The 26,769-nt window shown below is 38.9% G+C and overlaps 1 protein-coding gene across 1 annotated transcript in view; it reads left to right on the forward strand.

Annotated features, from left to right (window-relative positions):
- Window positions 1–26,769, forward strand: part of USP34 (ubiquitin specific peptidase 34) — a 190,491-nt gene that overhangs the window by 21,221 nt on the left and 142,501 nt on the right. Inside the window, 5 exon segments of the mRNA XM_023734886.1 lie at window positions 2,177–2,244; window positions 9,426–9,618; window positions 11,273–11,334; window positions 22,672–22,753; window positions 22,838–22,930. Coding sequence (XP_023590654.1) covers window positions 2,177–2,244; window positions 9,426–9,618; window positions 11,273–11,334; window positions 22,672–22,753; window positions 22,838–22,930 — 498 coding nt within the window.

Here is a 26,769-nt window from a genome sequence, read left to right on the forward strand (position 1 = left end):
GTGTGCCTGCCTGCCCTCTGTACTACAGGTAGAGGCCTAGCATCTCTTTGTTAGCCTCAGTACTGCTACAGTGTGCCTGCCTGCCCTTTGTATTACAAGTAGAGACCTAGCATCTCTCTTTGCCTCGTAAAGAAGATAATTGTTTCATATGTTAAGTCAGTTAATGTGAAGCGCAGTAAATGTGGACACAGAGATAATTTTTACTACCTATATATTAAAATTCAGCCTTTAATAACCTGTTCTGGTCATCATTTTAAAAATTGGTGTAGTAAAACTTAATTTAACTTTACTAAAGCCCGAATTCTTGCATAACTGAATTCTCTTAAATAACTGAATTAATTATATATATAAAATGAAAGTATGTATACTAAAATAAATTGTAGGAAAAACAGGTAGTCCATAAGGCCAGCCCTTACCTATCTTATCCTAAACGTGGTTTGTAACTTAAAGGTTTTTTTTCTTTTCCTTACGAGGAAAGGATTGCCCTAAAATCTAATAATTTTTTTCACTGTGTTTTCTTTCCTGTATATGAAAATCGTGTGTAAATTCAGAGATTCCTCAATAGGAACCCCAAACATATTGATACAGAAACAGCATGCCTAAACCAGCTGCCTATTTCTCAAGAAAAGAAATGGACATGTAGAAATGACCAGGGTTTATAAAATTGTGGCTCGAGGAAGCTGTGCTCTAGATCAGTTTGACGAGGTGTAAGTGCCTCAGAGTTTTCTAGGCTGTACAGCCAGAATGCTCCTTAGAAGTGAGACTTCGTCTCATATACTTTGGACATGTTATTGGGAGGGGCCAGTCCCTGGAGAAGGACATCATGCTTGGTAAACTAGAGGGTCAAAGAAAAATGGGAAGACCCTCACTGAGATGGACTGACACAGTGGCTGCAGCAGTGGGCTCGAACATAGCAACGATTGTTGGGATGGTGCAGGACCAGGCAGTGTTTCCTTCTGTTGTATATGGGGTCTCTGTGAGTTGGAACTGACTCGAAGGCACCTAACAACAAGTCTTTATAGAGCAGATTGCCAGGTTTTTCTCCCACGGAACCATTGCGTGGGTTCAAACTGCCAGCCTTTTGGTTAGCAGCCAAGCGCTTAAACGTTGCACTCCACAGTAGGGAGATGGCATATTGGATTGAAGAAAAACCCAGAGATGAAGAGAGCATATTGAATTTCTGGAGTTAACTTTGTATGACTGTATTATCTGGTAGGGTGTGAAAGATGCGGAAGGCAGGAAAGAACAGAGGTCAGATCACGATGAACCTTATTGTGCTGAAGTGTTGGGGTAACTGAAGCAGCGGGGAGCTTGGGGGGTACTGTTTTCAGATCTGAGTTTTGGTCAGGAATGTTCGTTTTCATCCAGCACTGCTTGAATAGAAATGCTGTTTTGGCTTCGGTATTGAAAATGGATTAGGAAGGGGAGTGGCAGGAAGGTGAGGGATTTATCTCCAGTGTGCCTAATCCGAGGAGCCTTGGTGATACCCTGGTGAAGCGTCTGGCTGCTAACTGAGAGTTCAGACCCACCAGCCACTCCACGGGAGAAAGATGTGGCGATCTGCCTCTGTAAAGATCATAACCTTGGAAACCTGGGGGCAGTTGTACTCTGTCCGGCAGGGTCTCCAGGAGCCAGTTCTGACTCGCCTGCAGCGGGTGTTTGTGAGACTGGAACTACTATAATGTGGATCACAAGTGAGTTGGAGCGTCGTGCGGAGAGAGTGAGGGACAGATTTGTTATAACTGTTCATTGTAAGTTAGATGAGGGGTATTTATTTCAGTAAAGAGTTGTAGATATTGTGGTACTGTGATCAGTGCGTCACTCTGTAAAACATTTGACTTTGATGGATTTGAAGTGACTAGATACCATATGTAATTTGATATTTTGGGGAAGGAATATGTATTTAGGTTAAATTACTTAACTGATACATGTGTAGTTTTATTTTTAAGTTTACTCTTCTCACAATAATAAAATGTGTGTAGCTTTAGAGGCAGCAAAATACTAAATCCTCTTTTTTTTAAATTGTTTTATTGTGGTAAAAATATATATAACAAAACATTTGACAATTCATTGTTTTTACATGTGCAATTTAGTGACATTTAAATCCTTTTATGTTTAATTAAAATGAAAGAAAACATATTTGTTATGCATTAATGTCATCTTTTTTCTTTTTTAGATTAGAATATGGCTACATATCCCTGCGGTCATGCAGCACATTATACCTTTTAGGACCTATGTTATCAGGTAAGTTTATAAAATCATTTTCCCGTTTATGAATGTATTGCATGTTTAGACAGTTTCTAACAGTACAGAATTACAGTGTATAAAAATCCCTTGTAATCCCATCTAGAGAAAATTTTAATTAACAGTTTGGTGTATAATATTTTTTAGGTACATATGTGGGTTTACATTTAACATGTTTACTTAAGCAATTTACGTCGGACTGTTTTTTATGTTGGATCCCTGGTGGCACAGTGGTTAAGAGCTCCGCAGCTAACCAAAAGGTCAGGAGTTCAGATCTACCAGCCACTCCTTGGAAACCCTGTGAGGCAGTTCTGTTTTGTCCTGCAGGGTCACTGTGAATTAGAATTGACTCAGCAGCATTGAGTTTGGTTTGGTTTATTTTTTTATATCAGTATATAAAAAGAGATCGACAATGGTTGCATAATATTCCACTGTTTGTTCTGTCAACAAATACATATTAAGTATCTATTATGTTTTAAAAAATACCTGTTGCAGTTGATTCCAACTCATAGCGACCCTGTAGGACAGAGTAGAACTGCCTCATAGGGTTTCCAAGGAGCAGCTGGTGGATTCGAACTGCTGACCTTTCAGTTAGCAGCCGTAGCTCTTAACCACCGTGCCACCAGGACTCCATTCTAGGCACTGGGAATATAGCAGAGATTAAAAAATGTTCTCTTGTGCAGCCTACTAGGGGAAGACAGACAAAATAAGTAAGTAGATTATGTATAGCACATCAGAAAGTGATAAGTATTACAGAGAAAACAGCAGCAAAGGTCGATTAGAGTTTAGAGGGTGGGTTACAGTTTTAACTAGGCAGACAGGGAAGGTCTCATTGAGGAGGAGATGACATTTGGGTTTTGTAGGTCTCCAACAGAAGGAAAAAGGGTGGGGAAAGGGGCTAGACTTCTTAGTTCGATTGGACTGCTTAGATTGTAAATTGTTAGAATTCTAAGAATTATAATTCTTGGTAAAATCTGTGCCTTTACTTTTTTCTTATTCATTTATTTGCAAATATTTGAGTAACTGCTGTTTTCAAGGTCTTGTTCTAGTTGTTGAGGAAAGTATCAGGAAAAGAATCAGATAGTGGTGAATGCTCTGCAAGAAAGGTAATGTGATAGAGAGGGAGTGGGCGGCCTTTCTGAAAGGTGACATCTGAAGGACATGAATCAGCTAATTAAGTGATGATGAGAAGGACATACTCCAGGAAGGAGGAGTTGGAAAGAGTATGACATGTTAAAGAGACTCAGACAGGATGGGTGGAGTGGAGTGGAGTGGGTAAGGAGGAGATGCATTCATGATAGGAAACTGGAGTTATAAGCAGGGCCAGATTATTCAGGACCTTCAAGGCTGTTGTAAGGAGTCCAGATTTTGTTTTAGCAGTGGGAACCTATTGAGGGTTTTTAGAGATAATTCATCATGCTTTTGGAAAGATCGTCTTGGCCTTTCAGTGTATCGTGAATTATACGGGTGATGGAGTAGAAGCTGGGAGACCAATTAAAAGGTAAAGTAGTAGTCTTGGAAAGAAATGACAGTACTTGTTTATGGTGACTTCAAAAAGTGGAAGGATTTAAGTGAAAATAAATTAATAAGACTGGTGATTGTGAGGTATAAGGAAAAGGGTACCATCATGGACAACGCTTATTCCCCCCGTCCCTCCGTTTTCTCTTTTGTGCTGTGGGTACTATTGACCACTGTGTTAAAGATTGGAAGAATTTAAAGGGTGTGCTTTGAGATGCCTGTGGGACATTTCAGTGGAGCTGGCAAGTTGGGAATATGAGCCTTCATTCAGAACAACATCAGGAACTTAGGAGTTGTCAGCATAAAGGCAGCATTTGAAAACCGTGGGAGAGATTGAAGTCACTGGAGAGGGAATGTAGACAGAGAGTAGAAGAGATCCTGGGATGGAGGTGTGTATCTCTTTGGTTTTTAAAAGAAAATATAATGGGATTGTGTGTGTGTGTGTGTGTGTATTAAAAAGTTACCATTTTAACCGTTATTAAGTGTACAGTTCAGTAACATTAATTACATTCACTTTGTTGTGAAACCATCACCACTATTTCCGACAGTTTTTAATCACCCCAAGCAGAAACGCAGTGTCCCTTAAGCAATAGCTCTCCGTTCCTTCCTCCTGGAGGAGCCCTTGGTAACCACTAACCTTTTGTCTCTACACATTTGCCTAATGTAGGGATCATACAACTTTTGTCTTATATCTCGTTTATTTCACTTAGCCTGATGGTCGTCCATGTCGTAGCATGTATTAGGACTTCATTTCTCTGTGGCTGATTAATAATTTCATTGTATGTATATACCACATTTTCTACATCCATTCATGTTTTGATGGACACTTGGGTTGTTTCCACCTTTTGACTATTGTGAATAATGCTGCAGTAAATTGGTGTACAAATATCTGAGTCCCTGCTTTCAAGTCTTTCGGGTTTTTAGCTAGGAGTGGAATTGCTGGGTCATATGATAATTCTGTGTTTTAACTTTGAGGAACCCCCAGACAGAAACTCAGTACCTATTTAACACAGCACCTGAACTATTTCACATTCTCACCAGCAATCCATGAGGGTTCCAGTTTCTCCACATCCTTGCCAACACTTATGTTATGTTTTTCTGATAACAGCCACCCTGATGGGTGTGAGGGCAGCGGTGGATCAGTGGTAGAATTCTCACCTTTCATTGGGGAGATCTGAGTTTGATTGCTGGCCTGTGTACCTCATGTGCAGCCACCACCTGTCAGTCACTGGAAGACTTGTTGTTATGATGCTGAATAGATTTCAGCAGAGCTTCCAGACTAAGACAGACTACGAAGAAAGACCTGGCAATCTATCTCTGAAAATCAGCCAGTGAAAACTGTGGATCACAGTAGCCCTATCCACAACTAATCATGTGGGTGGCACAGGACGAGGCAGCCCTTTGTTCCCTTGTGCGTGAGGTTGCCGTGAGTTGGGGGCCACCTCAGCAGCTAACAGAAGCAACAGCAGTGGGTTTGAAGTGACGTCTCGTTGTAGTTTTGACTTTTGTTTCCATAAATGCTAATGAGTTGAGCACACTTTCATGCACTTGTTGGCCATTTGTATGTCTGCTTTGAAGAAATGCTATTCAGGTTGTTTGCTCATTTTTTGATTGGTTTTTTTGTCTTTTTGTTGTTGAGTTGTAGGAATTTTTTTATATTTTGGATATTAAACCTTTATGAGAAATGTGATTTCCAAATATTTTTTCCCATTCTGTAGGCTGTCTTTTCACTTTGTGGATAAAGTCCTTTGATGTATAAAAGTTTAAAAACTTTTTTTTTTTTTTTAGAAAACAATTGTTTTTGGTGTGTTTGGAATAAAAATTATGATAAAAAACTTTGATATCCAATTGAATGTGACAAATGTAATACAGAAATATTATATGTATACCATATTCTTATAGAAATGTAAGTTACTCGTTTAAAGATGCAATTTTTTCAAGCAGAATAGGATCTTCCAAGCGGAAGAGGAGGATGTGCATCTTGATCTCTGTCCTCATTGATATCATTTAAAATTTTGGCATTTTTAATTCTGAAAGATTAAGAGCCTTGGAATAATATCTTGGGGTATTTATGATCACTAAGAAGTATGTATTATAGTGAAATTCAGGAAGTGTCTTATGGCTCGGGGTGGGGTATTTTATTTGTCATTTTCAAAATATTCTTTCTTGTGACACTTCAGAGTTTTTTTCCCTACAAAAGTTTTTAATTTGATGAAGTTCAGTGTATCTGTTTTTTCTTTTGATGCTTGTACTTTTGTTATAATATCTAAATGCCCATTGTCAAAAACAAGGTCTTAAGGCTTTACTGCTGTATTTTCTTCTAAGAGTTTTATGGTTTTAATTCTTGTATTTAGGCCATTGATCTCTTTTGAGATAATTTTTGTATGTGATATGAGGTGTGGTTCCAACTTCATACTTTTCATTAGTAGATGTAGTTTTCCCAGCACCATTTGTTGAAGGGCCTATTTTTTTCCCCATTGAATGGACCTGGCACCCTTGTTGAAAATCAGTAGGCCACAGATGTGTGGGTTTATTTCTGTATTCTCAATTCTATTCTCTTGGTCTTAATGTTTATCTTTATACCAGCACCACATGGTTTTGATTACTGCAGCTTGGTAGTTAATTTTGAAATTGGAAAGTGTTAATCCTCCCGTTTTCCCCCAAGATTGTTTTACTCTTTGAACCCCTTTCCATTCCATATGAATTTGAGAATTGGCTTTTACATTTCAGCAAAAAAGGCTGTTGGATTTTTGATGGTATTGCATTAACTCTGTATATTGCTTTGGGTAGTATTGTCATCTTCCAATCCGTGAACATGGGATGTCATTCCATTTATTTAGATCTTTACTTTCTTTCAACAGTATTTTATAATTTTCAGTGTACCTGTCTTTCACTTCCCTCGTTAAGTTTATTCCTAGGCATTTTATTCCTTTATGTGCTATTCTAAATGGAATTGTTTTCTCAATTTCCTTTTTAGCTAGTTTGTTCATTGCTGGTGTATGGAAACCCAGCTGATTTTTGTGTGTTGATTTTGTATCCTGTGACTTTGCCTAATGTATTTCTTAGCTCTGGTATCTTTCTTGTGGATTCTTTGGGATTTTCTCTGTATAGGGATAGTATCGTCTGTGAATAGAGATAATTTTATTTCTTCCTTTCTGATTTGGATGTCTTTTATTTCTTTTTGGTCTGGCTAGAACTTCCAGTACAATTGTTGAATAGCAGTGGCAAAAGCAGGCATCCTTATCTTGATCCCGATCTTTGGGGGAAAGCTTTTGGTCTTTACCATTGTGTATGATGTTAGCTGTAGGCTTTTCTTAAATGCTGTTTATCTTGTTGAGGAATTTCCCTACTCTTCCTAGTTTGCTGAGTGTTTTTATCATGAAAGGGTGTTAGATTTTGTCAAAGCCTTCTCTGCATCAGTTGAGATGATCATGTGATTCTTTACCTTTTAATGGTGGTACATTACATTGATTGATTTTCTTATGATGAACTACTCACCTGATCATGGTTATAATCCTTTCAATATACTGATGGCGCAGTGGTGAGGAGCTTGGCTCCTAACCAGAAGGTCGGCAGTTCAAATCCACTAGCCGCTCCGTGGAAACCCCAAGGGGGCAGTTGTACTCTGTCCTATAGGGTTGCTATGAGTCAGAATCGACTCGATAGCAGCACCTTTGGTTTGGTTTGATTTGATATGATGTTGAGTTCAGTTTTGTAGTATCTGTATTCCCAAGGATTATTGGTCTGTAATTTTCTTGTGTCTTTAGCTGGCTTTGATCAGGGTAATGGCCATCCTCATCAGAGAATGAATTAGTAAGTGTTTCTTCCTCTTCTGTTATTTGGAAGAATTTGAGAAGAATTGGTGTTATTCTTTAAACGTTTGGTAGAGCTTACCAGTGAAGCCTTCTGGTCCTGGAGTTTTCTTTGTTAGGAGGCTTTTTGTTACTGATTCAGTATCTTTTACTTGTAATAAGTCTGCTGAGATTTTCTGTTTCTTGAGTCAATTTAGTTAGTTTGTTTCTAGAAATTTGTCCATTTCATCTGAGCTATCTAATTTGGTGTACAATTGTTAATAGAATTCTCTCAGAATCATTTTTGTTTCTGTAGAGTTGGCAGTAATATCCCCATGTTCATTTTCAGTTTTAGTTATTTGGGTTTTCTTTCTTTTTTTCCTTGCCAGTTTAGCTAAAGGTTGGTTGATATTATTGATGTTTTCAGAGAAACGTCTTTTGGTTTTGTTGTTTCTTTATTCTCTATTTCATGTATCTTTGCTCTAATCTTGATTATTTCCATCCTTCTGGTAACTTTGGGCTTAGTTTGCTCTCTTTTTCAGATTTTGCTAGTTCCTCAAGGTCAAAGGTGTAAAGTTAGGTTATCAATTTGAGATCAGTCTTTTTTATTGTGGGCATTTCTGTTTGATTTTGATATGTAAGAAACCAGCCACCAAAACTTAGTGCCTTAAAATAACATCCGTTTATTGTTTCCCACAGTTCTGGGGTTGGCTAGGCAGTTCTGATCTGGGCTGACTTGGCTGGAACCGAGTGGTCTAAGATGGGAATCCCTGGTGGTGCAGTGGTTAAGAGTTCAGCTGCTAACCAGAAGGTCGGCAGTTCAGATCCACCAGGTGCTCCTTGGAAACCCTGTGGAGCAGTTCTGCTCTGTCCTACAGGGTCGCTGTCGACTCCATGGCAATGGTGTTTTTTTTTTTTTTTTTTTTTTGGGGGGGTGGTCTAAGATAGCCCCACTCACATAGCCCGTTGTTGGCAGGCTGATTGGGCTTGGAGAGTGGGGGCTGGGGGACTCACTCATACGTCTCACAATTCGCCTGATGTCAGCTGAGCAGTGGCCATGTCTTTTCCCCCAGCAGGCTAACCTGGGTCCCTTCTTTGGTGCTGGAAGAGTTCCCAGCAAGAGAGGGCAAGCCCAATGCTCAGATGCTTTTCAGGCTCTGCTTTTGTTCCATTTTTAGTGTCCCATTGACCACAGCAAACTGCATGGCAAAGCCCAGGTTCCTGGGTAGGGAGCTAGATTCCTCCCGGATGAGAGGAGTAGCAGAGTCACATTGCGAAAGCGTGTGCATATAGTGATAGGAGAAATCTATGGCCGTTTTGCAATCCCTTGTGAGCCCTGAGGAGCACTAATGTTGAAAGAGGAGGGGGAGGCAGCCAAACGATTAGGCAGGGCCTGAAAGGTAAGAAGAAAACCAGAGTTTGGTGGTTTAGGGGAGCGAAGAAAGGCAGATGTTTAAGATGTACACGTTTTAGAGAAGTGTGACTGTGAGGAGATGTGCTGTTTATGTGAAGTCAGGTGAAGTTTACCGAAGCAGGTCGAGTCAGGTGAAGTTTACCGAAGCAGGTCAAGTCAGGCACCACGTTCGTGGAATGGTGTGCATGACAGGTGTTAGAGAAGAAGAAGAAGGATCCTGTATTAAATGACTGGCTCTTTGTAGTTTCTGATTCAAGTTGGATTCTCAGCACGCTGCCACAGGGCACAGTCCTTTCCCTATCACTTAGAAATAGTTTAAACTGGAAATGTTAAGTCTAAGGATGCCAGGTTCTCCTGTACTGAACATTTTGTGGTATAGAGCAGAGGAATGTTGAATTATTTGAATGGCTTTAGAAATGTTGTGTGAACTTTTGTTCGTTATTTCTGAATCATTTCAGGTATTTATGCAAGCTCTCTGATCAGGAGCTGCGCCAGAGTGCGGCTCGCAACATGGCTGATTTAATGTGGAGCACAGTGAAGGAACCCCTGGATACAACGCTGTGCTTTGATAAAGAAAGCTTGGATCTTGCCTTTAAGTACTTCATGTCACCTACTTTGACTATGAGGTTGGCTGGGCTGAGTCAGATAACAGTAAGCTATCTCTTCCTTACTTTTTGTCATTTCTTATTTGCCTTCCAGACTGCCATCATAATAACAGTACCTGCTATTGATAGAGCAGGGAGCTCTGGTGGTGCAGTGGTTAAAGTGCTTGGCTACTAACCAGAAGGTCGGCCGTTTGAATCCACCAGCCGCTCCATGGGAGAAAATTATGGCAGTCTGCTTCTGTAAAGAGTCAGAGCCTTGGAAACCCTATGGGACAGTTCTACTCTGTCCTTTAGGGGTGCTGTGAGTCGGAGTCAACCCTGCGGCGGTGGGTTTGGATTTGCTTGATGGAGCACTTCCTATATGTGAGATGTCATGCTAAGTGTTTTACATGCATTGTTTTATATGTTCCTCACAAGTAATTTTTATTATTTCTCCTCTTTTAAATATGAGGAAGCTGAGGCTTAGATTTATACATTAGATCTGTTTGATTGCGTTGTCCAGCCCCTTCACTCTTTTTAATTATGCAGATTTTTGCTTTTAGAAAGCATTGTTTTCAGAGAGAAAAAAGAGATGGAAGAAACTAACTATAAGCAGTTACTTAATTTATTTTCCAGGCAAAGGCTACAGATTATTGGTACACAGGTTGAATTTGACTAACATAAACATTTTGTTTGGCTTGTACATTATTATGTATTATAAATAGGTAACATTCACGTAAAAATCTGTATTATTTGTTTCTTTTTGTTCGGGGGGGGGTTGGGTGGGGGGCGGGGAGACCTGGTATATGCTCAGATCTATATTCTGGGATAAAAACAGTTTACTAGAGCTGCGCAGTTAGCTGTGTCCTTTAGAACTGGTGTGCTCTCTCCAGTTGCCTGGTCTCCACTAGCTTTACCCCTTCCTGTTTCCAGCCTGGCTTTGTAGTGTAGTTCACTGACCACAGTTAGACCACCCAAGATTCGGTTGACCTGACTGTGTTACGTCTTTTAACTAAAGATGTCATGTGTAAAATGGTGCTGGTGAGCTAAGCTCAGAAATGTTAGATTCCTCTGTTATTTTCCACTCTGGTACATACTCGTTACTATGTGTTTTTCAGAGGCATCAGAAGGTAACATTTTGGGTAATTTTCAAACCAACTTGTTCTGGTAAAATAGTATTTGGGTTTACCAGGCTCAAGGCTTTTTAAAAAGATACCTTTTTGTAAAGTTAGGTTATTGATTATATATATATAGAAAATTCTTTTTGGTATTTCTGAAGTTACTAGATTCATCCATGTACTGAAGTTTGTAAATATAGAAAATACTTGTGGACAATTACCCAGCTAAATTATATCTTAAGAGTATTTATTTAGGGAGCTTTTCCTGAAACTTTATCTCTAATGATATATTACTTGATGTCTTGCATTATACTTTTGTGTTTTTTCCTTATTCAGCTTTGTTTTTTCTAATGTGCTTGGTGTAATAAAGCATAAATATTATTTGTGGAATGAATTTATTTAGTGATTTTATTTAGGAAAAAGCCATACAAATTACAAATTGTGAGTGTGTCTATATCTGATTATCTTGGTTTTTTATAATTTGGTCTGGTTATTGGTTACAGTCTACATATATTAATCAATTCACCATGTTTATTGACACTTGCTAATATGTACAGGAATAATTTTGGACAAGAATTTTAATTTTCCTTTCTCTAATCATAGAATCAACTTCATACCTTCAATGACGTGTGCAATAATGAGTCATTGGTTTCAGACACAGAAACGTAAGTAGGAGCATTAATTTATACACAAGTAAACCATCTGAATGTGTAGGTGTTTATATGGTAAATATAATTGTGATTTTGTTAGATTTGAAGTGCGTACTAGAAATTCTTCATCTGTGGCTTCATTTGCACGGTCTTTAATGAGTAACTTTTCAGAACAATATATTGAAAATTTTCCTGTATTTTAAAAAGCAATTGAAACCATGCAGTGTTTATTTCTCACAAAATACAAAAGGATATTACTTACACAAGAGAATTTAGTAGTGAAGAATGTGGGTACTGATGGTTTTCAGAAAGCACACCTAATGCAGAGAAAGAAAAGATCTCATTCAATACATTTTATGGGGAAAAATCAAAGTTAATGATGTTCATATATGAAAAGATGCAGTTTTTATAGCTTAGAGCTTTTCAAGTTCTTAGAAATACATTTATACGTTTAGTTGTCCATGTGCTATAGAAATCAGTTTTTTAATCTCAAACAGATGGGTAGTTTATCTTCTGCTTGAACAGAGTTGAATAGCTTTAAGGTACTAGAAAATTCATCATCACATGCACGAGTTTGTTTAACTTTACTGTGACTTTTGTGCATTGATCTTAGTTCTGCCCTCTGGAACTAATCTCTCAGTTGAACCCAGCCCTTCCTGAATTTGAAAACCAGACACTGTGTCTCTCCTCTTTTCTTCCCTGGGCGGAAGTGTTCTCATTTTTCCAGTAGTTCCTCATGTAGTATGGTTTGTAGATGGCTCACCAGACCATTCATTCACCTCTGACAACATTCTTTATCAGCGTTGCCTGGAGTTGGTGATAACTTTATATATTCTGGATTATACTAGAATATAATTAGTGTTAATTTCACGCCATCAGGGCATTATATCGACTATATCCAATGTATGTAAAGCTACAGTTCTGAATTTCCCTTTTGATCCCTTGGGCCTCCCCCTCCTACCCATCAGGCTACTGTAATTGTCAGTGCAACTCTCACGCCCACACCCCCTTTCCAAAAAAAGTAGAATGTGCAGTAACCTCACACGTAATAGGCTAGGTCATCATGGCGGTGAAACACTGGCCGGAGCATAATTCCATTTACAGAGGTGTAAGGAACGTACATCCTAAAGACATGGTTAGGGGAGCAGGGGGGAGGGTGAAAGTTTGGAGGACTAATTGGAAAAGACAGTGAAGGTTGGGAAGAGAAAGTGTGTACAGTGTGAGAAACTGGGAGCAAAGAGACAAAGAGTAGTTGATACCATTTTTAGTAAATTTACAGAGTTGTGTAACTATTACCACAATCCGATTTTAGAACCTTTCAGTAACTTCAGGATGGTCCTATTTGTAGACAATTCCCATTCTTCCGGCCTCGCTAATCTACTTTCTGAGTCTATAGATTTGCCTAATTGAGACAATTCCTGTGAATTGACTTGCACAATAGTGGTCATTTTTATCTGGCTTCTTTCACTTAACATACTATTTACTGAATTTCTTACGTGTTGCGGCGTTTATCGGTATTTCATTCCTTTTTATTGCTGAATAGTATTAAAACATGGTATAGACATACTGCATCTTGTTTATCCATTCACCAGTTGATCGATATTTGTTTTCACCTTTTGGTTATTATGAATAATACTCTGTATACACTTGTGTATAAGTTTTTTCTGTGAACATATGTTTTGTTTTCTCTCGGGTGGATACCTAGGAGTGGTATTGCTGGTTTGTATCTCAGTTTGTATTGAACTTTTTAAGAAAGTCAAACTTTTCCAAAACATGCATTATTTTACATCCCACTAGCAACATATGAGGATTCCAGTTTCTCCACATTTTTGCTAACGCTTGTTATTGTCTGTCTTTTTGATTATAGCCATTCTAGTAAGTGTAAAGGTCCCTGGGTGGTGCAAACGGTTGGCGCTCGTGTACTAACCTAAAAGTTGACGGTCCGAACCAATTGGGCGGCACCACAGAAGAAAGGCCTGGTGATCTACTTCAAGATTACAGCCAAGAAAACCCCATGGAGCAGTTCTACTCTGTAACACGTGGGGTGGCCGTGGGTCAGAATCAACTCATTGGCGATGAGTTTGATTTTTTTGTTTGTTTTAGCGGGTATGAAGTGGTGTTTCATTGTGGTTTTAATTTTCTTTTCTGAATTACTGATGGTGTTGAACACGTTTTTGTGTACTTATTTGCCGTTTTTTCCCCTTCTTTGATGAATTGTCTGTTCACCTTATTGCCCACTTTATAATCTGGTGGTTTGCTGTGATTTATGGCCTAGCATGTGATCTGTGCTGCATAATCTTCCATGTGCGCTTAGGAAGAACGTGTATTCTGCTGTGTGCAGTGTTGTGTAGATGTCTGTTAGGTGTAATTGTTTTGTAGTGTTGTCTGTCTTCTGTATCCTTGTTGATATTCTACTTAGTTCTATCCATTATTGAAAGTAAGATATTGAAGTTTCCAACTATTATTGTGGAATTGTCTCTTTCTCCCTCAGCTCTACAGATTTTTGCTTTATGTATTTTGGAGCTCTTTTGCTAGATCGTATTTGTTCATAATTGTTATATGTTCCTTTTAATTTCATCCTTTTATCAGTATACAATGTCCCTCTGTTTCTAGTCACACTTTCTATCTTCGAGTCTGTTTTGTCTGAGACAAGCTCTCTTACGCTTACTGTTGACATGGTTTATTTTTATCCTTTTTACTTCCCACCTGTTTGTGTTTTGAATCTAAAGTATGTCTCTTGGAAGCAGCAAGTAGTTGGATCTTTTTTTTTTTTTTCCAATCTAGTCTGACACTGTCTGCCTTTTAATTGCAAAGTGTTTAATCCATTTACTAGTAACTTATTTATAAAGTTGGATTTAAATCTGCCATTTTGCCTTTTGGTCTTTCATATGTGTCCTGTCCTTTGTTTTTGTTTTTTTTTTTGTTCCTCCTTTTCTGCTTATTATTTAGTATGTAGGTATATTATGTCGTTAGTTGCTGCTGAGTCAGCTGTACCGTGAATATGACAGAATGAAACTTCACAGAACAACACATGGCCTGGTCCTGCGCCATCTTCCTCACTGTCGGTGTGTCTGAGCCCATGGTTGTGGCTCGTGTCAGTCCATCTCACAGAGGGTTTTCCTCATTTTTGCTGACCCTCTACTTTACCAAACATTATGTCCTTTTCTAGCGTTGGTCTTTCCTGATGACATGCCCTAAATAATTGAGCTGAAGTATCGCCATCCTTGCTTCTCAGGAGCATTCTGATTTTATTTTTCCTAAGACTGATCTGTTTATTTTTTTGGCAGTCCATGGTATAGTCAATATTCTTGACCAGTACCACAGTTTGAATGCATCAGTTCTGTCTTCCTTTTTCATGTTCCAGCTTTTGCATGCGTATGAGGCAACAGAAAAGACCATGGCTTGGGTCAAGTGTGCCTTAGCTCTCAAGGTGACGTCTTTGCTTTTTAAAACTTTAAAGAGATCGTTTATAGCAGATTTGCCCAATGTGTTACATCGTTTGATTTCTTGACTTCTGCTTCCACAAACATTGATTGTCCAAGTAGAATGAAGTAGTTGACAACTTCAGTTTTTTCTCTCTTTATAGTCTGTCATTTTAATTCCTTTTTTTCCCTAAATTTTGTTTATTATGTTGTTGTGGTTGAGAACATACACTCCATTGATTTTTTTTTTTTAATCTGTATTTTTTGAATTTTTTTCTTAGAGTTTCTCAAGGGTTACAGTATGAAACGTATTACTGTCTACTTCAGATTAATACTAACTTATTCTAGTAAAACACAGCTATAATATGTATTCACCTGTTTCTGATAGAAGTTCCTTGTACATGCTTAGTTTTTCTCTAGCTGCTTTCAAGAGTTTCTCTTTGTCTTTCAAAAATTTGATTAAATTGGTCTAGCTAGGTGTGGATCTCTTTGTGTTTATCCTGTTTAAGGTTTGTTGGGCTTATTGGATGTATAGATTAATATTTTTCATCAAATTTGGGAAAGTGGCCATTATTTCTTCAGATATGTTTTTCTGTTCTCCCTCTTTCTGGGACTTCTATTACATGCATATATATAATTATACACTATTGCCGAAGATAGTTCAAAAACGGTTGCAGCAGTACATTGACAGGGAACTGCCAGAAATTCAAGCCAGATTCAGAAGAGTGGGACACAAGGGATATAATTGCTGATGTCAGATGGACCACGGTTGGAAGCAGATAATAACCAGAAAGATGTTTACCTGTGTTTTATTGACTATACAGAGGCATTCAACTGTGTGGATCATCATAAATTATGGATAACATTGTGAAGAATGGGAATTCAGAACACTTAATCGTGCTCATGCGGAACTTGTGCAAAGACCAAGAGGCAGTCATTTGAACAGAACAAGGGGATACTTGCATGGTTTAAAATCAGGAAAGATGTACATCAGGGTTATATCCTTCACCATACTTATTCAGTCTGTATGCTGAGCAGATAATGTGAGAAGCTGTACTATATAAAGGAGAAGGTAGCATCAGGATTGTAGGAAGACTCATTAATAACCTGGGATATGCAGATGACACAGCCTTGCTTGCTGAAAACAAAGAGGACTTGAAGCACTTACTGATGAAGATCAAAGACCACAGCCTTCAGTATGGATTACACCTCAACATAAACCAAACAAAAATCCTCACAACTGGACCAGTAAGTAACATCATGATAAATGGAGAAAAGATTGAAGTCGTCAAGGATTTCATTTTACTTGGATCCACAATCAACGTCCGTGGAAACAGCAGTCAAGAAATCAAACGATGTATTTTGCAAATCTGCTGCAAAAGACCTCTTTCAAGTTTTTAAAAGCAAGATAGCACCTTGAAGACTAAGGTGAACCTGACCCGAGCCCGGGTATTTTCAGTCGCCTCATATGCATGCAAAAGCTGGACAGTGAATAAGGAAGACTGAAGAAGAATTGATACCTTTGTATTATGGTATTGGTGAAGAATCTTGAATATACCATGGACTGCCAGAAGAACAAACAAATCTGTCTTGGAAAATTACAGCCAAGAATGGTCCTCAGCAGTGAGGATGGAGAGACTTTGACTCACATACTTTGAAAATGTTATCAGGCAGGACCAGTCAAGGACATCATGCTTGGTAAGGTAGATAGTGACGGTCAGTGAAAAAGAGGAAGACCCTCAATGAGGTGGATTGACACCATGGCTGCAACAGTGGGCTCAAACATAGCAACGATTGTGAGGATGGCTCAGGACTGGGCAGTGTTTCGTTCTGTTGTACACAGGGTCACTGAGTCAGAAGCAACTCAACAGCACCTGACAACAGCAGCAACACTGTTGATACGTGTCCCACTGTCCTTTGAGGCTGAATTCATTTTACTTCATTTTTTGTTCTTTTCTGTCTCTTGATTCATTTTCAGGTTCACTGATTGTGCTATAGAGGCCCTCCAGTGAATTGTTAATTTTAGCTATTTTTCAACCTCAGAATTTTCATTTTGTTTTATAATTTCCATTTTTTATTGATACTCTGTTTGAGTCATTGTCACATTTAAACATAGTTGCCTTTCATTCTTTGAACGTGTTTGTTAAGTCTACTGTCTGAGCCCCCTTAGATTGTTTCCTGTGACTGCTTTTTTTTTTCTTTTGAGTATGAGTCATACTTCCTTATGTCTATCCATGTCTCAAAAATTTTTGTGAAAAATGGATATTTGAGATAAACAGTGTAGCTACTCTGGGAAGGTTGGTTGTCACTGCCGTTTGTCAGTTGGTGACTTGTCTGGATTGATTTTGTGGAGTCGGTCTCCCTCACAGTGTGAATACTGATGTCCCTGCTTGTTTGTTTGTTTGTTTGTTTTCCTTTTACATTTATTTTTTAGCCTGGCTTCCTAGAGGTTGTCTTTGAGTTAGAGCAGTTAGTGGTCAGCAAGCGCTTGGTCACAGGTTGTACTTAGACGCCCAGAGCCAGTGGATCCGAGTGGTGAGTGCTGTGAAAACTCAGGCGGTTTGTAGGGCTTCTCCACTTGTACTTTCTGCAAGTTCCCCCCACCCCCTTCCCAGCCTCCGGTGACCACTGATAACCTGTCTCTATACATCTACCTATTGTAGATATTTCCTGTAAGATGACACAACATTTGTCCTACTGTATTTGATTTATTCACTTAGCAGAGTGTTTTCAGGGTTCCTCCATGTTGTAGCATGTATCAGAACTGTATTTCTCTTCCTTGCCGAATAATATTTCATTGTATGAATTGTTTATCCACTCATCTGTTGATTGACACTTGAGTGGTTTCCACCTTTTGGCTGTTGTGAATAATGCTTCAGTGAACATTTTACATTCCCACCAGCAACACATCAGGGCTTTAGGTTTTCCACAGCCTTGCTGTCTTAGTTTCTTAGTGCTGCTGTAACAGAAATACCACAAGTGCAGGTGACTTTAAAGAACAGAAATTTATTTTCTCACAGTTCAGGAGATAAGAAGTCCAAATTCCAAGCGTGGCTCTTGAGGGAGATCCCTGTTTGTCTGCTTCAGCTTCTAGCAGCCAGCAATCCTTGGTTCCTTGGTGATTTTCATGTGACATCTGTCTTCCCCCTTAGTACTCGTCTCCATGTCTCTGCTGCTCTTTGTGTCTCTCAGCAGTGATTAGGTTTAGGACACAGCCTACACTGAGACGTTAGGCACATTAGCCTAACACAGCCCTAGTCCCAAACAGGACTGCACCCACAGCTCTAGGGCTCAGAACTGCAGCACGTGTTTTAGGAGGGACACATTCAATCTTTAACACTTACCAACATTTATTTTCTGTTTTGTTGGTAACAGCCATCCCAGTAGGTGTAAAGTGGTACATCACTGTGGTCTTGACTTGCATTTGCCTAAATACTAATGACGTTAAGCATGCTTTTGTGTGCTTGTGGCTCATTTGTATATCTTTGGAGAAATGTCTTTTCAAATCATTTGCCCGTTTTTTAATTGGGTTGTTTGCCTTGTTGTTGTTGAGTTGTAGGATTTCTTTATATATTCTGGATATTGAACCCTTATGGAATGAATGGTTTGCAGATATTATCTCCCATTCTGTGGGTTGTCTTTTCACTCTTTTGATAGTGTCCCTTACACAAAAATGGTTAGTTGTGTTGAAGTCCAATTTATCGATTTTTTTCATTTGTTGCTTGTACTTTTGTTATCATATCTAAGAATCTGTCAAAAACAAGGTCCTGAAACTTTATCTGTATATTTTTGTCTAAGACTTTAACGGTTTTAATATATGTATTTCGTTGTTCCGTTTTGAGTTAATTTTTATATATCTTGTGAGCTGTGGGCTCAGCTTCATTCTTTTGCACATGTAGATCCAGTTTTCCCAGCATAAGTTGTTGAAGAGACTGTTTTCTCCCGATTGGATGGACCTGGCATTCTTGTTGAAAATCAGTTGGCCATAGATGTATGGATTTATTTCTGACACTCAGTTCTGTTCTCTTGATTTATATGTGTGCACATACCAGCACAACACTGTTTGATTGTTGTAGTTTTGTAGTATGAAACTGAGAAGTGTAAATCTTTCTACTTTGTTCTTCTTTTTAAAGATTGTTTTGGCTATTTGAGCTTTTCGCCATTTTACATGAATTTGAGGATCAGCTTTTCCATTTCTGTAAAAAAGGCTGTTGGAATTTTGATAGGGATTGTGTTGAACCTGTATATCACTTTGGCTAGTATCGCTATCTTAGTATTAGGTCTTCCTATCCATGGACACAGAATGTTTTTCCATTCATTTAGGTGTTCTTTAATCTCTTTCAGCATTGTTTTATAGTTTTCAGCGTACAGGTCTTTCACCTCCCTGGTTAAATTTGTTCCTGGGTGTTTTATTTCTTTATATGCTATCCTAAATGGAGTTGTTTTCCTGATTTCTTCTTCAGCTTGTTCAGCTTGTTTATTGCTGACGTACAGAAACTCAACTGGTTTTTGCATGTTGATGTTATACCCTGCAACTCAGTTCTTTGGGTATATACCTAAGAATGGGATTGTTTTTAATTTCGATGAAGTCAAATACATCTTTGTTGTTGTTACCTGCTTTTGGTCTCATGTCTGAGAAACCATTGTCAAATCTAAGATTTTCCCCTATGTTTTCTTCTAAAAGTTTTATAATGTCAGCTCTTTTATTTAGGTCGTTGATTTATTTTAAGTTAATAATTGTGTTTTGTATGTGGTGTCAGAGACTATTTTTTCTTCATCACATGGTTTTGGCACCCTTGTCAGGAGTCACAGCCATAGATGTGAGGCTTATCCCTGGGCTCTCAGTTGGGTTCCGTTGCTCTCTGTGGCTCTGTCTCGTGCCAGCACCGCACTGTTGGGATCTCCTGTTGTGTTGCATGTCAGTCACCTGCTTTGTTCTTCTTTTTCAGAAGGTTTGGACTCTTCGGAGTCCCTTCAAGTGCCATATGAATTTGAGGATGGGTTTTGCATCTCTGCAAAAACTGCAGTTGGGGTTTTCATAGGTGTTTCATTGAATTTTTGTATCGTTTTCAGTAGCGTGGTTATCTTAACAATATTAACTCTTCCAGTTCATGATCACAGGCTATCTTGCCGTTTATTTAGGGCTTCTTTAACTGACTTCAGCACATGGCTCAGCATGTCAACAAAATTAGGGTTCAGTAACAGAGAAGTAGGGTAATGGTTGTTGGGGGGTTGGTAACCAAAAACTCCTACCAAAAGTTGATTTTCCCATGTAATTTTGTCTTTTGCCAATACATCAGTGGAGGCATTAACGTTTACCTCGTCAGTGTTTCTGAACATGTTACGTACACAAGCTCTTATTTGCCTTTGCCCTTTTACTGCAAACATTATTTAAATCTTTAAATTCCATATTTATTAAGCAGGTCTTTCGCCATTGGAAACTCTGGTGGCGTAGTGGTTAGGCGCTATGGCTGCTAACCAGAAGGTCAGCAGTTCAGATCCACCAGGCGCTCCTTGGAAACTCTATGGGGCAGTTCTGTTCTGTCCTGTAGGGTCACTGTGAGTCAGAATCGACCCAACAGCAATGAGTTTTGGTTTGGTTTCACCATTAAGTATTGTTAATGACAGTGGTTTTTTTTTTTTAAAAAAAATCTGTTTTCATTTTGCTGGAATCCCTTCTTAACTACCCTCAAATGGATTTACTTTAAAAAGTTAATTTCTGAAATATAATTATATGTTTATTTACTTTGTATTTTATTTTAATTTTAGCTGCCTTTGTCAGTAAAAAGGAAACAAGTGTCTGTCAGGTGGAGCCCTGGTGACGCAGTGGTTAAGAGCTCTGCTGCTAACCAGAAGGTCAGCAGTTGGAATCCACCAGCCGCTCCTTGGAAACCCTGTGGGGCAGTTCTGCTCTGTTTTGTAGGGTCGCTATGAGTCGGAATTGACTCAACGGCAGCAAGCTTGGTTTTGGGTCTACAGGTGCACCTAGAAAGTAAAAATCAAAACATTCTGTATTCTAGGGCATTCTGTCTAATTGAAGTTTAATAGTGTATGAATCGAATCATCATAATTAAAGAACTTTAGAGTGAACTATTTCCACTTGTCACTGAATCCTGCTACTTTTGGAATTCATTGCATATAATTATCACTTATAATTTATTTCATTTGCTTCTCAACTAAACCAGTGGATAGTAATCTTGTAGCAATTATATTTGACCTTGTCATTTACTTGAATGTTCTTTATACTCATAAGCACATGTGTGTGTATGTATCTATCTTGTTAAAAGACATATATTCTAGTATAACATTTATGTTTAATTATTTGTGCATGCATTCTTAGATTCTGTATACCATTCTCTGCTTACTATTTTTGGTGGGTTTGGGGGCTAGCTATGGTAAGATTATACCCCACATTATTGTGGACAATATACTTGAATAGATTAGACAGTATCAAAAGTAAAGGACCTTTTCAGTGGTCCATAAAACCTAGAGCAGTTGGAGAATTTCTTGAAAATATCCAAGTACTATATAACTCAGCCATTACCTCCTAGATATTTATTTACCAAAATGTCCCTGAGGTTCCAGCAAAATGTCCGTCAATACGTGACTGGATAAACAAAATGTGGTAATCTATACAACGAAGTTATTATTCAGCAGTAAAAAGGTATAGACTTTTCGTATATGTGACAGCATGGATGACTCTTAATGCTGAGTGAAATTAGCTGGATAAGAAATAAGTATATACTGTATGATTCTATTTATATAAAACTAGAAAATGCAAACTAATCTGTATATAATATGTAATCACTAATCGCTGTAATACATAGTGACTGAGCATGGGAGAGGGGTGGATTGCAAGGTGCCAGAAATAAACTTTGGTGGGTGATGTGTGTGGTCATTGTCTTGATGGTGGTGATGGATTTACAGATACGTACTCGTGGTTAGACTCATCAGATTGTACATTTTGTGTTCAGTTTATTGTATGTCCTGTATCTCAGTGCTCTGAAAACAAAACAATTCACTGAAAAACCCACAGTGCCTTATGATCAGAATTAACATTATAGGTTAATTTTTATGCCAATGAATTATTATTCTGAAAGGTCTTATTTAAAAACGAAGGATAATCTATCTAAAAAACAAAACAAAACCAGCTGCCATCGAGTCAGCTCCCGCTCATGGCGACAGAGTCCCAGAGTAGAAGTGTGCTTCATAGGGTTTTCAATGGCTGATTTTTGGGGAAGTGACTCACCAGGCCTTTCTTCTGAGGTGTCTGGGTGGATTCAAACCTGCAGCCTTTCAGTTAGCAACTGAGCACGTTAATTGTTTGCATTACCCAGGGACTCCAGTCGGTGCTGTTCTAAAATAAAAAGTTTATATTTAAAAAGATGAAGGATGAGATGTTGGTAAGTATAAGTTGCTCTGAATAGCCAGTTGATATCTTAAAGACCACCTTAGTGGAATCTCTTTAGTATCAGGCAGGAGACTTGCAGTTTGGTTTTGGTGTAATTCTTTCCTCTTTTTATTCTTTTGATAACCTACTTTCCTGATGTTATCTCATCATAGAGGGCATATTGGGAAATCGTACCTGTGGGAAGGCAAAGTCCTTGACTAGAAAAATGAAAAGCTAAATAGGTTTTCTACCTGCTGTTGTCATCTGTGTACCTTGTTGATGTTATCCTTAATTTTTAGTTGTTTATTGCTTATTTTAAAACAGAATATTAAAATTCTTATATTTCATTTTTGTTACGGTTTATAATATTCTAAACAGTTGATTTTATATGATCACTTCTTCTGATGAACAAAGTTGGGTTTTCACTGAGTCTGCCTTTTACACATGGTAAAGGATAATAGTAACAGTTTGAAGATAGGCACCAGCTTCCTCCTCTTTCCTTGTTTTAATGTAGTAACCGTTTTTATTATTTGACTTTAGGTCCATTGCAAAAGAGCTTGCAGACTGGCTTATTAGCAACAATGTGGTGGAGCATATATTTGGACCAAATTTACATATTGAGGTTTGTTGATTATATGGCTTCTCTGCTCTGTTGAGAGAGAAGAATATTTAACAGAATTAACTATAGCAAGTTTTTCTTTTCCAGATTATCAAACAGTGCCAAGTGATTTTGAATTTTTTGGCAGCGGAAGGGCGACTGAGTACTCAGCACATTGACTGCATTTGGGCTGCGGCGCAGGTAATACTAGCAGCTCGTGTTTGTGGAGCTTCGTAGAGATGTGTTCTAAGTACTTACCCTCCCCGTGAGGTGAGTTCTGTCATCATTCCATTTTAGGATGGGACCAGGCGTGGAGAAACTGGGACTGGAGCTTGCGAAACTTGACTTCAGATCCACGTCTTAATACCTTGTTGGTAGACGTGAAGGAAGTCTGCCTGTAGGTGGATTGTTGTTTGGTTACCTAGCTTTTCCAGTTCCGTTTGTTCAGTCAGTTGGAGGTTCTTCACAAAAGCTCCTTGGTTTAATAGATATTTTCCTGTAGTTCTTATTTATGCAGCCCACCCTTCTATTCTGAATGTTGTGTTGGTATGCTTCTTCTCTGTTGTGCTGTTTTGTTTTAAAATGTTTTTTGAATAGACATATATCCACATGGTTCAAATTCCAAACAAGTAAATTTAGAAGGATGTATTGCACGTTTTTCTTTCAGGTATGCCGTTCTTGTCCTCTCAGGTGAATCAGATTTTCTGCGTAAATAGCTAACTGTATACATTTTTATTTCCTTTTCCTCTTCTTTTCCAAAAGTGTAGCATACCAGTCAGACTCGACTTTTTCACTTAATTTGTCCTAGAGATTATTTCATAGCAATGTATAGAGCACTTTATTTTTTTAAGACTGTATACTGTTTCATGTATGTTCCATAATTTGACCAAGGGCCTGTTGATGGACATTTATTTTTTTCCCTGATCTTTCCTGTTATAAAGAAGGCTACAGTGTGTAACTTCAAACATAGTTATTTCACCCACGTGCATCATTATTATGTGGGATAAGTTCTTAATTGCAGTTAGAATTGTTGGGTTAAAGTATGTGTGTGGTTTATTTGTGGTAGATATTGGTATGACAGTGCCATTTTTCTAACGTTGTTATGTTCTGTAGGGTTGGTTCCGACTTGTAGCGACCCTGCGTACCACAGAACAAAACACTGCCCGGTCCCGCGCCATGCGCACAATCGTCGTTAAGCTTGAGCCCATTGTTGCAGCCGCTGTGTCAGTCCATCTCCTTGAGGGTCTTCCTCTTTTTCAGTTACCCTGTACTTTACCAAGCATGATGTCCTTCGCCAGGGACTGATCCCTCCTGATAACGTGTCCAAAGTATGTAAGACGTAGTCTCGCCATCCTTGTTTCTAAGGAGCATTTGGGATGTACTTCTTCAAGACAGATTTGTTCATTCTTTTGGCAGTCCATGGTATATTCAGTATTCTTCGCTAACACCAAAATTCAAAGGTGTCAGATTTTCTTCTGTCTTCTTAATCATTGTCCAGCTTTCACATGCATATGACGCCGTTGAAAATACCATGGCTTGGGTCAGGTGCACCTTAGTCTTAGTGACATCTTTGGTTTTCAACACTTTAAAGAGGTCTTTTGCAGCAGATTTGCCCAATGCAACGCGTCTTTTGATTTCTCAACTGCTGCCTCCATGGATGTTGATTGTGGACCCAGGTAAAATGAAATCCTTGACAACTTCAGTCTTTTTCCCTTTTATCATGATCTTGCTTATTGGTCCAGTTGTGAGGATTTGTGTTTTCTTTATGTTGAGGTGTAATCCATACTGAAGGCTATTGTGATGGTTAAGATTGTGTGTCAACTTCGCTGGGCCATGATTCTCCGTGTTTTAATGTAATCACTCCCATGATTGAATATACTGTGAGTAGCCAATCAGATGAAAGGGAGTCTCCTTGGGGGTGTGGCCCGAATCTGTATAGAAGCAGACGTTCTGGCTTTTTGCTCTCTCTGGATCCTGTGGCTGCTTCCTGTCGTCTCAGCTCCTGTTCTTGGGACTTGAGCTGTCAGCTCATCTGCCGATCTTGGGCTTGCCAGCTTCTGCAGCTGTGTGACTTGGGAGAGGCCTTTACCCTGATCCACGGACTTGGGATGTTCTAGCCTCTACAATCACGTGAGCTGTTTCCTTGATGTAATCTTTCTCTGTATATATTTATACACTTTACTGGTTTTGCTTCTGTAGAGAGCCCAGCCTAAGACACCTATAGTCTTTGATCTTCATCAGTAAGTGCTTCAAATCCTCTTCACTTTCAGCAGGCTACATTGTGTCATCTGCATATTGCAGGTTGTTAATGGGTCTTCCTCTAATCCTGATGCCCCATTCTTCTTCTTATGGTGCAGCTTTTTAGATTATTTGCTCGACATACAGATTGAGTAGGTATGGTGAAAGGATATAACCCTGATGCATACCTTTCCTGACTTTAAACTATGCAGTATCCCCTTGTTGTGTTGGAACAGCTGCCTCTTGATGTATGTACAGGTTCCTCATGAGCACAATTAAATGTTCTGGAATTCCCTTTCTTTGCAGTGTTATCCACAATTTGTTATGATCCACACAGTTGAATGCCTTTGCATAGTCAATAAAACACAGGTAAACATCTTTCTGGTGTTCTCTGCTTTCAGCCAGATGCATCTGACATCAGCAATGATATCCCTGGTTCCACGTCCACTTCTGAATCCAGCCTGAGTTTCTGGCAGTTCCTTGTTGATATACTGCTGCAGCTGCTTTTGAATGTGATATGTAATGATATTGTTCGATAATTTCCACATTCGGTTGGATCACCTTTCTTGGGAATAGGCATAAATATGGATCTCTTCCATTTGGTTGGCCAGGTAGCTGTCTTCCAAGTTTCTTGGCATAGACGAGTGAGCATTCCCAGCGCTGCACCCATTTGTTGAAACATCTCACCTGGTATTCCATCAGTTCCTGAGGCCTTGTTTTTCGCCAATGCTTTCAGTGCAACTTGGACTTCTTCCTTCAGACCATTGGCTCCTGATCATATGCTGCCTCTTGAAATGGTTGAACATCAACCAGTTCTTTTTGGTATAATGACTCTGTGTATTCCTTCCATCTTCTTTTGATGCTTCCTGTGTCATTTAATGTTTTCCCCGTAGAATCCTTCACTGTTGCAACTCGAGGCTTGAATTTTTTTTTTTAGCTTGAGAAATGCCGCGTGTGTTCGTCCCTTTTGGTTTTCTATCTCCAGCTCTTTGCACATGTCATTGTGATACTAGCACTTTTATCTTCTCGAGCCGCCCTTTGAAATCTTCTCTTCATCTCTTTTACTTCATCATTTCTTCCTTTTGCTTTAGCTGCTCAACGTTCAAGAGCAAGTTTCAGAGTCTCTTCTGACATCAGTTTTGGTCTTTTCTTTCTTGCCTGTCTTTTTAACGACCTCTTGCTTTCTTCATGTATCATGTCCTTAATGTCATTCCACGGCTCTTCTGGTCTTCGGTCATTAGTGTTCAACGCGTCAAATCTGTTCTTGAGATGGTCTCTAAATTCAGGTGGGATATACTCAAGGTTGTATTTTGGCTCTTGTGGACTTGTTCTAATTTTCTTCAGTTTCAGCTTGAACTTGCATATGAGCAGTTGATGGTCTGTTCCGCATTTGGCCCCTGGTCTTGTTCTGACTGATGATATTGAGCTTTTCCATCGTCTCTTCCGACAGGTGTAGTTGATTTGATTCCTGTGTATTCCATCTGGCAGGGTGCATGTGTATAGTTGCTGTTATGTTGGTGACAAGAGGTTATCTGCAATGAAGAAATCGTTGGTCTTGCAAAACTCTGTCATGCGATCTCCCGCATCGTTTCTATCACCAAGGCCATATTTTCCGACTACCAATCCTTCTTTGTTTCCAACTTTTGTATTCCAGTCACCAGTAATTACCAGAGCATCCTGATGGCACGTTCGATCAATTTCAGGCTGCTGAAGCTGGTAAAAATCTTCAGTGTCTTCATCTTTGGCCTTAGTGGTTGGTGCGTAAATCTGAATAATAGTCGTATTAACTGGTCTTCCCTGTC

This window comes from Trichechus manatus, unplaced genomic scaffold (assembly GCF_000243295.1).
Source record: "Trichechus manatus latirostris isolate Lorelei unplaced genomic scaffold, TriManLat1.0 scaffold00005, whole genome shotgun sequence".
Lineage (NCBI taxonomy): Eukaryota > Metazoa > Chordata > Mammalia > Sirenia > Trichechidae > Trichechus > Trichechus manatus.